This window comes from Chiroxiphia lanceolata, chromosome 3 (assembly GCF_009829145.1).
Source record: "Chiroxiphia lanceolata isolate bChiLan1 chromosome 3, bChiLan1.pri, whole genome shotgun sequence".
Lineage (NCBI taxonomy): Eukaryota > Metazoa > Chordata > Aves > Passeriformes > Pipridae > Chiroxiphia > Chiroxiphia lanceolata.
This window is the reverse complement of record NC_045639.1, coordinates 109,755,192-109,767,403: the sequence shown is the minus strand read 5'-3', so window position 1 is coordinate 109,767,403 and position 12,212 is coordinate 109,755,192. Positions and strand designations below refer to the sequence as shown.

Below are 12,212 nucleotides of genomic sequence, written 5' to 3'. Positions count from 1 at the left end.
TGGAGAAGAGGAAAACAGTTTACAATCAACTGAGTTTACCTAGTCTGAATTCAGACTGGGTGTTGTGCAATTTAGAGGCAACTGCACAACTGATCTAGAAATAATATCTTAAGCCACATTCAAATAATTCTATTCAACCCCAGCCAGTAGTTCTGCAACTCTTTTATCACTGGGCTAAGGATTCAGCTTATATAAACTGACACAGACCCACTGCCTTGTAGCTACAGATTTATAGCAGCTGAAAACATAACCCATTAAAAAACATTAACAGCCTTTACTGAGACTTCTGTTTGTTTTTAAAGCTGATTATTCAGAAATACACAAATATTACAGAATAAATCAAAAGTCCAAAACTGTTTTCTGTGATGTTTTGGAGCTATGTGATATTGCTTCATAACTTACCTACATAACTTACTTCAAAGTGCAGTAAATCTGCTATTTCAAATTCCATCAGACTCAAAATTGTAAACAGGCTTATGGTTTTTATTGCTTTAAACATATATGCCCCAGGCATACAAATCTTGATTTGTCAAAAAAACGAAACAAGAACAAAGAGCCTTAGATGTCAATTCAACAGAAATCTTAAATGTAGTTAACTCTTACCCACACACACTCAAAATATATCCTTAGAACCTCACTCATGATCAAGCATTTTGCTGAATTAGGACAGTTCATATGGCTGAGACTTCAAACTTGCCTGACAAAGTTTCAGTACTAAACTTAAGGAGATACTCGGAGCTGCACTGATTTTACTGCAGTGTCCTTCAGTAAAAGCTTTCCCAGTTTCCAGTCTCAGCACTGTGAGTCACCTCCCAGACAGCCCTGAGTGAAGTACTTGTGGCCACAGCCTCCAAGTCCTCCCAAACAGTGGCAAGCCAGTCCTCCAAAGGCACTTCTGGTACAACACAAAGGCACCCTCTCACAGAGTCATACAGTGAAGGTAGTGAGCTGAAATTCATGTCTTGTCTTGTCTTGTGCTAATTTCTTTGAGGTGTACAAGCCTTTAACTCTTAAATTCCTCATTGTCCCTTCCAGATTTAGATACATCTTCAGAGTTCAGCCATTTTAGCTTAAGCTTGGAGCCAGTCTCTCGAGGTCTCTGTACTGACTACAGAAGCCCAGAAAGAACAGATCTCAACTTAAGTGCTCCAGAAGGTGCCTGAGGTTAGGTGTGTCTTCATCTACAAAATGTGTTCAGCAGTGTGAATCTACAGTAGAAATGAGGTTTCAGTTAATGTATCTAAAGCATGATAACATCCCTGACTGAAAAAAACCACCACTTAAAAGGCAGGTGTAGCCTCATTATTATAAAACAAGTGCAAGTTGAGATTAACAGCTATGCCATCATGTTTGGTGAGGCAGGGAGCCTACACCATGATTATTTAAAGGCCAAAATTTGCACACATTTGAATGATATTTTTTGGAATGATAATTTTGGGAACGGACTTCTGATTTTGCAAATCCTGAATGCAGATGTTGATTTTGAAAATGTTCTCATTCTCTGAGAGAAATCAGTTTACAGGTTTCAGAAGCAAGAAACATCAGTAACACGACTTGTAAGGTTCTGTTTTATATAAAAGCTATGAAGTTAAATTACCTCAAAGTCTCTTTCAGAAAAAACTCTTTGTGAGAAAATCCTCAAAACATGTCTGCATCAGTGATTTGCTTAATTTCAAAACAAAATAAATCCTAACTTTTTATAATATACTTCAGTATTCCCAAGTGCTTCCCAAACACATTAGTGTGCAAGTTGCAGGTAGAGATTGTGCTCAAAATCCACCCCAGCCTCCAAGGGTGAAATATATTGTGAGTTAATATTTGGGTGGTGCATCAGGAATTGGACTCAATGGCCCTTGTGAGTCCTTTTCAATTCAGGACATTTTATAACTCTATGGTCACATTTACATTTTTTTTCCTCTTGACCTACAAATCCATAGAATCTCCTGTGCAACGAGATCACAGCTTTCCATTAATCACTGAAAAACAAACAAAAAACCCTCAAGCCTTCAATAGCTTGCTTTCCTGACCATGTGTAATGTCCTTTTTAGCACAGCGCACAGAGTTAGGTGTATATTTGCACAGTGGTGTCCTCTCTTGATTTTGTTATTATGTCAGAATCATTCTTTATCCTTTTTGATAAAATGTAAGCAGAGAAATGACCTAGAAAACTCTCATGGGGTTTGTTGGTAGGATGTGAGTCCGTATTTGGAAAGTCACTGTGTTCAGAGCTTTCAGACTGAGGTGTCCTTTTTGTGGTCATCCAAGTTCTCCGTGCTTTGATGGCTCCTCCTGTTTAAAGCAAAGCAAATGACACATGAACACACTTCTGGCTTTCACTGCTAACTAACCAAACTCAGTTTGGCAATCTCAAAGAGCTGACAACCTCCAGCAAGGTGTGGTTGTTAGGGACAGCAACTGAAGCTCCTAAATAGAGGGATCAGTCCCAGTTTTGGGTTGTTTACCCTGTACCCTCCAGTCTGCAGCTGCCACTGAAAAAAAAGCAGCTGGTGTACCAGAGGCCTGTGGCATATTTGCAAACCTTAGGGCGTGAACTGGTCCCAGATACACATGCTTAGGCCCTGGAACGGATCCCTTGGCATGGAAATCAGTTCCCAATTCCAGTAACTTGGTATAGTAAAAACAAGACAAAAATAACAGCAAACTCTGATATTTAATCCATCAATCTGCTAGGATAGACTGTTCTTAGGGATGTCCTCAGTATAAAGAGGCATCATTTGACAGAGGTGGATAAATTTGAGCTAGACAAGATTATCTTTGGAAAAGGAGGAAAGGGGAGGAAAGGAGAGTGACAGGCTAAAAAGGCAAAGAATAGCTCAAAGCTGACCTCTCTTTTTCTCCCACAGTCTTTTCTGCCCACGCCTCTAAATGGTTTGGATGTTTCTTATATGCCATAAACACCAAGAATGCAGTCAACAATCCCACTCCTTTTCTATATACAAGTAAATTTTAACTATTCATATTTTCTCCAGAAATTTAATCCACACAGAATATTCCTCATTTATGGCTTGAAACACTGTATCACAATAGTGCTTTGTTAGCCACCCCAGAGAAAGAGTAAAACACAGCAGCTGATATTTCTGATAAATGGTATTCTAAGCAGGTCATACTACACTCCAAAAATGAGATACTGGAGTATGTAATGCTACCATTCTGTTAATAATTTTACTAATAGAAGGTTGTTTTGTTTTGTTTTTAGGAATACAGAGGTGTATGTTGGCAGTTAATGATTTTTTGCCCAGTACGACTGAGAGCTACTGCAGGGACGTTGCTCCTGTTTGCTGCCAGTCCAAACCCACCTTAACTCTTCAAGTGCAAGCTTTGTTTCTTTCCGACTTTGTTCAGTGATTGGGTAGAAAAAGAGTATAAATAAACCCATAAAGACGAGGATACCAGGGACCGCTCCAATGAGGATTTTCAGGGTGAGGATCACATCATCTGACTGTCTGCATATCCCTGGTTTGTATCCAGTAAACCTAAACAAATGGAAATAAGTGGTGTGTGTATGTTCAGAGTCAAAAGGCAGTTCATCTGAAGCCTTCTTTCTCTCCCCCAACACTCTTCAAGGCCTTTTCTCCATTTTTCCTACACCTTTTTTTTTTCCTTTTCCCCACTATATGTTTCAAATATTATTGTTCAAAACTCATTTTTGCGTTCAGCTTCAGATAACTATATTACCTCTGTATTTTCTCATTATTATTATTATTATTATTATATCATATTTAAGTTAATTATTGCTGTTGAAACTGGCCAAATTACCTGCATACTTCTAAAGCAAGAACAGTGGAATCCCATGTAAGGATATACGCTGATGCACAGGAAGTTCCACCTGAATATGAGGAAGAACTTTTTCACTGTGTGAGTGACCAAGCACTGGAACAGATTGCCCACAGAGGGTACGCAGCCTCCCTCACTGGAGATATTCCACAACCATCTGGACACAATCCTGTGCCATGTGCTCTGGGATGACCCTGCTTGAGCAGGGAGGCTGGACCAGATGACCCACTGTGGTCCCTTCCAACCTGAACCACCCTGTGACTCTGTGGTTCTGTGAAATTATCTGTTACGTGTTTCCTAATTAATATTCAGTGAAGTATTTAAGCTCTGCTTTAAAAGTATGCAAGCAATTTGACCAATTTCAGCAGCAATAATTAACTTTAATTTAAACACACACTTAAGCACTCTTCTCAAGATAGACAAATTTACTCAAGTGCTTAGAGTTAGGTACACACTTATACTTCATTGATTCAGGGCTTCCATGCAGTCCCACAATTGCTGATATACTCAAATTCCTATTTCCAATTTGTGAAATGAGTTTTTCCTCTGAACATGCACCTAAAAAAGCGACAGCTCATTTGGCATCTCTCTGTCTTCTGTGTTCTCCCACAAACATCTGCCTTGGCAAATTGCTGGGAGCTAACTGGAATGCAACTGAAAACAGGCTAATTGGGGAACAGCAAATTGTTTGAGCATTTTAGCAATAAGCAGTTAAAATTCCTAAGCTCAAAATGTTGAGCCAAGCACTGACTGTAATTTAGCAATTTCAGTTGAAGGCCCTGAAGCAAAACATTCTGGTTACCAAAACCTAATTTGGAGACAAGAGTTAGATAGTATTTCAGACAAGTTCCCTTCTAAGTGTTTATTGTAGCAGGGACAGGCACAGGCCAGTTCTGCCAGATCATGCACAAAGGCAGGGCAGGGGATGCCTGTCCGCTTTCTCAACTTGTCTAGTCAGAACAGACAAGACAAAAGAGGGAGAACATAAAGCATCTTCCAAAATGACATGGTGAGGGGCAGAGCTGTGAGAAAGACTGTTTCTGACTCTGATCAGTGTCCAGTTCCCTGAAACCATGTAGGAATTGGTGATCCTTATATGCCGAACAGGCCACTGGCACCCCTGAAAGCACTGCAGCCCACGTAAAGACTTGTAAGCTTGTACAGATAGTCCAGTTCAGGTGCAGCAGGGAATGCACAAAGCAGCTGTGTCACATCTGTGGGACCTTCATCTGCTGTGCTTTCATGTTTAGTTCTTTATTCATATAAGCCACTAAAATTTACATGAGTAATTTGAAAAGAGGAAAATATAGAGGGGAAGTCAAGTCTTTCTGAACTAAAACATGCCAGGGCAGGCAACTTAATGCTCAGCAGTTTAGTCTAGATGGTAACAATCCTGTCTTTAGTGGTCAGCCATCTGTAGCTGCTGGCACTTCCAGGCTCAGGGCAAAAAGGCAATTAACTCCACAGGGTAAAGGTGGAGCACCCTCAGAATGCTTTCAGAGTAGATCCATTAAGTGGAAACACAGTGTTACTTACTCTAGTCCTGCTGCAGAAATTCCTAAGCCAATTCCTGCTGACATCTTGGTAAAGAAAACATAAGAAGAATAGAAAATGGTTTCTTGTCCTTTTCCATGAGGATTCTGCAGGCGAAAGTTATCAACAACATCAGGCAGCATTGACCTAGAAGTGAGCAAAATAAAAGAAAAACTCAAGCCAAAATTTCTTTCTAAAGTCCAAACTTAATGAAATAGAGCACAGCCCTCTTCCATTTTTAGGGGTTGATTGATACAGTCATGCACATGAAAGAATCCGGTTCAAAAAGTTCTACTGCTGGAGAGGAGGGGGAAAAACTGCATAAGTAAAGCATGGCCACGTATTACAATGTAGAAAACCATTGAAAAACTATCAAACACTTGCTGAGAGGTGACAGAATTTCTTAGTCTGACTGTCATTCCAATCAGAAGTTCAAAAAGTTCAAAAGAACGACAAAAAAACCCATGTTTCTTAAGCTTTCAAGTGACTCTGAATCTCTGAATAGTTTCACTGTGAAATAACTCTTCTGACAAGCTAACAACATTTTCAGAAACCAATGAGCCCTATTCTCTCTACTTCAAAGAAACTGGATTTGGTAATGGGGAATCAGAATGGAAGCTGCCCAAAAGTGAATTGGGAATTGATATTTTATTTCCAATATATGTCATGATTTACTGTTGGAAAACAGGGCTTCTCACCCACTGTGCAGAAAAGTTTATGAAGTCTGACAACTTACTTCAAATTATGTATTCCATGATCTCTTAGAGTTTTCAGGGCATTGTACAAATGAGTAATGCAAAACAATGCTCACAGCAGCAGTCTTGCTTTCTGATCAAATTGACCTGAAAATAATTATTTAATCTGAAGAGGAAGTGCCCCATCATGCTCATGTTTGAGTAGATTTTCCCCACATATTTTCGGTCCTCAAGTGCAAAGGACCTTGAATTCTTTGTTTCTTTTAATCATAACCTTGTGTTATTTGATCTCTAACAGAGGGTTGCTCAAGCAGGGATACACAGAATCACAGAATGGTTTGGGTTGGAAGGGACCTTGAAGATCCTCTTGTTCCAACCCCTCACCATAGGCAGAGACATCATCCACTAGACCAGGTTGCTCAGAGCTCCATCTAACCTGGCTTTGAACACTCCCAGGGATGTGGCATCCACAGCTTCTCTGGGCAACCTGTGCCAGTGCCTCACCAATCTCACAGTAAAGAATTTCTTTCGAATATTTCATCTAAACCTGCCCTCTTTCAGTTTAAAGCCATTCCCCCTTGTTCTGCAACTATCTTTATAAGAAGAAAGGTTAGGCACAGTTTGCCTTATGCTTCCTCTGCTACATTCTTAATTGCTCAGCATCAATTGATTTACCAAACTTCATAATTCCTGTTATCACAAGTTATATAGCTACTTAGATTATTGATTCATCTACATACTCTTGTGTACAAAGAGCAGATACAGCTATAGTAGATTTAACCTGTTAACAATAGGGCAGCCAAAGTCACATCATTGCAAATTATAAAAGAAGAAAAGATTCTTGGAGGAAGTGACTCTTGCCAAATTCTGCCTTTTTCAGAGGCAAATTCCATGCAGTAGTGCATACATGTAGTGTAGAGACATATTCCTTCCCCACTTCAAATGTAAAATTCTCCTACCATGGCAACAGAAGAGATGCTGCAATGCTCAGACCAGAGACGAAAGCCACGAGGTAAGCCAGGATCAAGTTTGGAATGGTCACTAGCATGACTGCAAAAGGAATCATCCACTGAGGAAGAAGAAAAGCATTACATCTAAGTTACAGTATGCACTGTTCAGTGGGGTACAGATTGTTCCCTTCAAAATATGAAATTGTGTTACAAAACAGTTAATACACAGCAATGTCTGACATTTCAGCATTTCCAAAGAGGCCTGAGCAAATGTGTACTTGTCTATCCAGAAGAATTAGAGAAAAGTAGGACAAGTCACAGTAGTGCTGTCTCTTAGCAGTATTAGGGCTATAACTGCACTAGCAAATTCAACAGTCCCAAGAGCCTATTTATCAGTCATGAGGCCAACTGACAGACCCTGGTCACAATCATATGCCTAAACATTCATACTCTCCAAAAGACATGTGGCCATATAAATACTTTTTGTGAAGAGCCCTGGAGTGAGTTGATTCCCAAACTGTGGCCAGGTAGGATCACAGAATCACAGAATATGCTCAGTTAGAAGGGACCCACAAGGATCATTGAGTTCAACTCATAGACCTGCACAGGACCATCCCCATTTGCCTGAGGGTATTGTCCAAACGCTTCTTGAACTCTGTCGGGCTTGGTGCTGTGACTGCTACCCTGGGGAGCATGTTCCAGTGCCCAACCACCTTCTGGGTGAGAACCTTTTTCCAATACCCAACCTAAACCTCCCCTGACACAACTTCAGGTCATTCCGTCGAGTCCTGTCACTGGTCACCACAGACAAGAGATCAGTGTTTGCCCCTCCTCTTCCCCTCACAAGGAAGCTGTGAAGGGACCTTGAAGGTGATCTAGTTCCAATCCCCCTACCATGCGCAGAGACACCTTCCACGTAACAAGGTTGCTCAAAGCCCCAGTCTGGCCTTGAACACTTCCAGGGATGGGGCAGCCACAGCTTCTCTGGGCAAGCTGTGCCAGGGCCTCACCACCTTCACAGTAAAGAATTTCCTCATAATAACCAGTCTAAATCTACCCTCAGTCAGCTTAAAGCCATTCCCCTTGTCCTATCACACTTGTCAAAAGGTCCTCTCCAGCTCTCTTGTAGCCTCCTTAGGTATTGGAAGGTGCTACAAGGTCTCCCCAGAGCCTTCTCTTCTCCAGACTGAACAGCCCCAACTCTCTCAGCCTGTCTCTATAGCAGAGAGCATCTTCGTGGGCTCCTCTGGACTCACTTCAACAGGTCCATGTCCTCCATACATTATGGGCCCCAGAGCTGGATGCAATACTCCAGGTGGAGTCTCATAAGAGTGGAGCAGAGGAACAGAATTCCCTCCCTCAATCTGCTGCCCATGTTGCTTTTGATGCATGTGGGCTTTTGAGCCATAGTTGGCTTTCAGGACTGCAAATGCACATTGATGGGTCACGTTGAGTGTCTCGTCAACAACATCCCAAAGTTCTTCTCCCCTCAGGGCTGCTCTCAATCCATTCTCTGCTCAATATGTATTTGTGCTTGTGTTTTTCCCAACCCATAAGCAGGACCTTGCACTTGGCCTTGTTGAACTTCATGAGGTTTGCATGTGCCCGCCACTCAAACATGTCAAAGTTCCTCTGGATAGAATCCCTTCCCTCTAGCATGTCAACTGCACCACACAGCTTAGTGCCATCAGCAAACTCGCTGAGGGTGCACTCAATCCCACTGTCCATGTCATTGACAAAGATGTTAAACAGCACCAGTCCCTGTACTGACCCTTGAGGATGACACTCATCACTGCTCTCCACTTGGACATTAACCTGTTGACCATAACTCTTTGGATATGACCATCCAGCCAATTCCTTATTCACTGAGTGGTCCATCCACCAATTCCATGCCTCTCCAGTTTAGAGGCAACGATGTTGTGAGGGACAGTGTCAAATGCTTTGCTTAACTCCAGGTAGATGATGTCAGATACTCTTCCATTATCCATGAATGCTGATAATTCTTGAAAGATTGCTGATCAGCTTGAGCAAAGATTTTGCTGCCAGTTTAGTAACAGAGATGATGAAATACCAGTTTCTATTCTAGGTCAGTGGAACTGTTTAATTTACTATTAGTGACAATGCCTTGAAACACCATCACACTGCATTTCAAGGGAGGTGGGAGGGCTTCAATGGTCATTTTAAATTGTAAATATACCATTTCATAGATCATCTTGAATCTTGAATGCAGAAGAATTTGCTTACACCTTCATTTCCAATGATGACTTTAAGGCCATACAGGTAGTCAGCAATAACTAAACCCAGGAAGGTGGTTTAGTCCCACTCCACACAGCCAGATACGCTCATGACATTGCACAAGTCACCAAGGTTACCCTCAAAACCAAACTAAGTTGGGATGCTCAGGACTTTTTTCCTTGGCAGTACTTACAACCACAAGATTTCTGCAACTTCATCTTGAAGCAATGAGCTGGCAGGATTGAAAATCCACTATTTTAAATGCTGATTAAATGCATGTGGCCCAGCTGTCCTACACCCATCACATGCTCCATCTCCCACGCCTGTGAACCATGGGCACAGCAGCACATGCAGAACCCAGAAGCAGGGGGTTTTCTACAGGGCTTTTTAATGATGGGGGATTAGTTTAACATTAAGTGCTTCAATCCTCTATACGTGCAGCTTGGGAGCTGAGGGTATGAGAAGAGCTTTCACAGAGAGTGATTCCCCTAGGCACTGCTATTTACAGTTCTGCATGATAAGTGATTCTGGGAGTCCTGGAGTCTAATCCATTATGTTTATGTTTTAAATGCATTTCCCATCTACAGCATTTTCTCCCAACCTAAGGAGGAAGAAAATAACCTTTCCTGACTGTAAGTTCTCAGCACAGGCAGATAATCCTTGCATTAGCCCAATGTTGTGGCAAAATCATTATTTCACCACAAGAGAGCACTCCAGCAATACAAGATTTTATGTTATCTATAAGCAATTTTATGACTGCCTTGTACTCCACATGGGGCACCCACTCAGAAACCAAAGCACTTAAACAAAATTCTAGATCAATAATAATAATGATTGTAACTGTAATTTCATACTGAAAGAGAAGCACAACCTGCAGGACTAAGGTTACAATGCCCTAAAGTCTTGCTCATGCAATGGCAGCGCAGTCATGGGGGCAGAATTCCTGCTGCAATAAACAGTTAACACACCTCCTTCTTTCTTATTTGTACAGCAATTACTCTGTCACTGGCACCTGCTCCCTTGTCATAGGGCTGCTGCCCTCCAAGTCATAAATGATGTCCTGTGGTTACCACGTGTCTTCCATCCATTCCCTGACAGCACTATGGAAGGCAACCCTGCTGGGATGCTAAAGGTGTTACTGGTCTGTGCAGCAGCACATTACGAAGGGCAAATCAGGAAAAGGTGCAGGTAAGGTGTGAGTGGGAAGTGGGGATGGGAGAGTGGAAAAAGGGCTGCAGCACCAGAACTCATCCAAAAGCAGGTCTCCACACTGCACAGTGCTGATAGATGAAAACAAACAAATTTTTATTGTGGGAAGGTGTTTTCATTTTTACTAAATCCTCCAAACACCGAGAATCAAGAGCTATTATTGTCTAGGATGGAAGCTAGAGTTGTGAGAAAGAGCCATCTTCTGCTTTTAGACAACTTGCCAAAACCATGAACCAAGAAGATGCCACATTTCTTAAAAATTTCACCTCCAGTCACCAGATGAGACTTTACTGACTGTAAGTTCAGTGTTTGCCCCATGAGGGCAGAACAGATACCTAAATGAACATAGCACATGGGAGCTGAAACAAATAAACAGAAGAGAAGAATTTCTAGCCTGTGCACCAACCTGATCATGGGAAGAATGCTATCCAGGATCCTGCTCGGGTATGACCCCATACTTCCAGAAAGTTTAGGTTTTAAGCTTCTAAGAATTTCAGATGCTTAGTCAGTAGCTAGACTGTTGGTCACCTCTTGTGGAGGAATGAGTAAAAAAGGGAATGGTACCAGCAAAAGAAAGCCAGGATTCTTGTTGCTTATTTACCTACTCTGCCTTCTATCGTCTTTGAGGACTCTCTTCAGCATAGAATCACCTTAACAGGAAAAATTAGTCTGGAGTAGAGTGACTTTTTTCAGGAAGCTGAATTTCAAATTACATATTCACCCTGAAAGCTGAGTGAGGTTTTGAAAAAAAAAAGCCCTTGTTTTCTGCCCTGTCTCCTTCCCTTCCAGTGTAACATTCCCCGGTGACAAATTAAGAGCCTTAAATGATGCGATTTTATTTCATTTCATAGCGGGAGGGTACAGATTAACTGTACAGATCACACAAGGTGGTAGTGTACAAGGACCCTGTGATGCCTTGTCAGACACAAAATCCATCACTGAGCACACACTCAGTCCCTTGAGAAATGTCTACAAGGTGAACCAGAGAGGTGGCTTTTTTTCAATCCAGCCCCTACTTAGACCATAACAGTCAAGCAACTCAACTATAAAATTAAGTTAAACCATGTTTACAGAGGTGCTGACAGGCTTTCCAGCCATGTAAAACTAAACTTATAGAGCCAAGTTGGTTGAAGAAAGCATTTTTCATAGCCAAGTAGACAGAGGAGGAGATTTCCTAAGGAGGAAATCTGCATTCCCAGGTCTAGTCAATGGTCCAATATTGCTTCAGGCAGTTCTCTTCGCTCAAGTGGTAAAAAGAAATGAGGATGGGACTTGGATTCCAGATGCCTATTTCAAAACACATAACAATTCAGCATATTTGGAACTTGGGTTTTGAAGTTACTTCTGATTCTTTGGAAGTTATTCCAACACAGCTTTTTATTCCAAAAATTATAACAGTTCAATTCTATTCAATAACTGCCACCAGTCCTAAATTTTTCAGCTTTCTTCAGATTTTGACATATAGCTTTAGGCTGGATTTTTAAAGTCCTCATGCTTTGTTGTCCACAAGGCAATTTTTCTTTCCTCTTTCATAAGTAATTGAAGGTAAACAGGGGGAAAATGGAGAGGAACAAGCCTGCACAATAAATCACCGAGGATGATGACAGAAAATTGCCGCTGTCTGCGTTAAGTGAAGGACTTAAATATTCCATCAGCGACAAGGGCAGGCTCACTGAGCTGGCTTTGCAGACCTGTGTCAAAGTTAAACTAGGCTTCTTTTCACAGGTAGGTCACCTATTTCTTTACTTCACTAGTAGTTGTCCCTCTCTGTTCAGAGGGATGTGGACACCTCTGG

The 12,212-nt window shown here is 41.5% G+C and overlaps 1 protein-coding gene across 1 annotated transcript in view; it reads right to left on the bottom strand.

Annotated features, from left to right (window-relative positions):
• Positions 1–353: 353 nt before the first annotated feature.
• Positions 354–12,212, bottom strand: part of MFSD2B (major facilitator superfamily domain containing 2B) — a 34,676-nt gene continuing 22,817 nt past the window's right edge. The window contains exons 11-14 of the mRNA XM_032682249.1: positions 6,983–7,092; positions 5,332–5,475; positions 3,318–3,494; positions 354–2,289 (exon numbers count right to left, since the gene is read on the bottom strand). Of these exons, the coding sequence (XP_032538140.1) occupies positions 2,232–2,289; positions 3,318–3,494; positions 5,332–5,475; positions 6,983–7,092 (489 nt within the window). The 3' untranslated portion in view covers positions 354–2,231. The remainder of the gene's footprint in view (positions 2,290–3,317; positions 3,495–5,331; positions 5,476–6,982; positions 7,093–12,212) is intronic.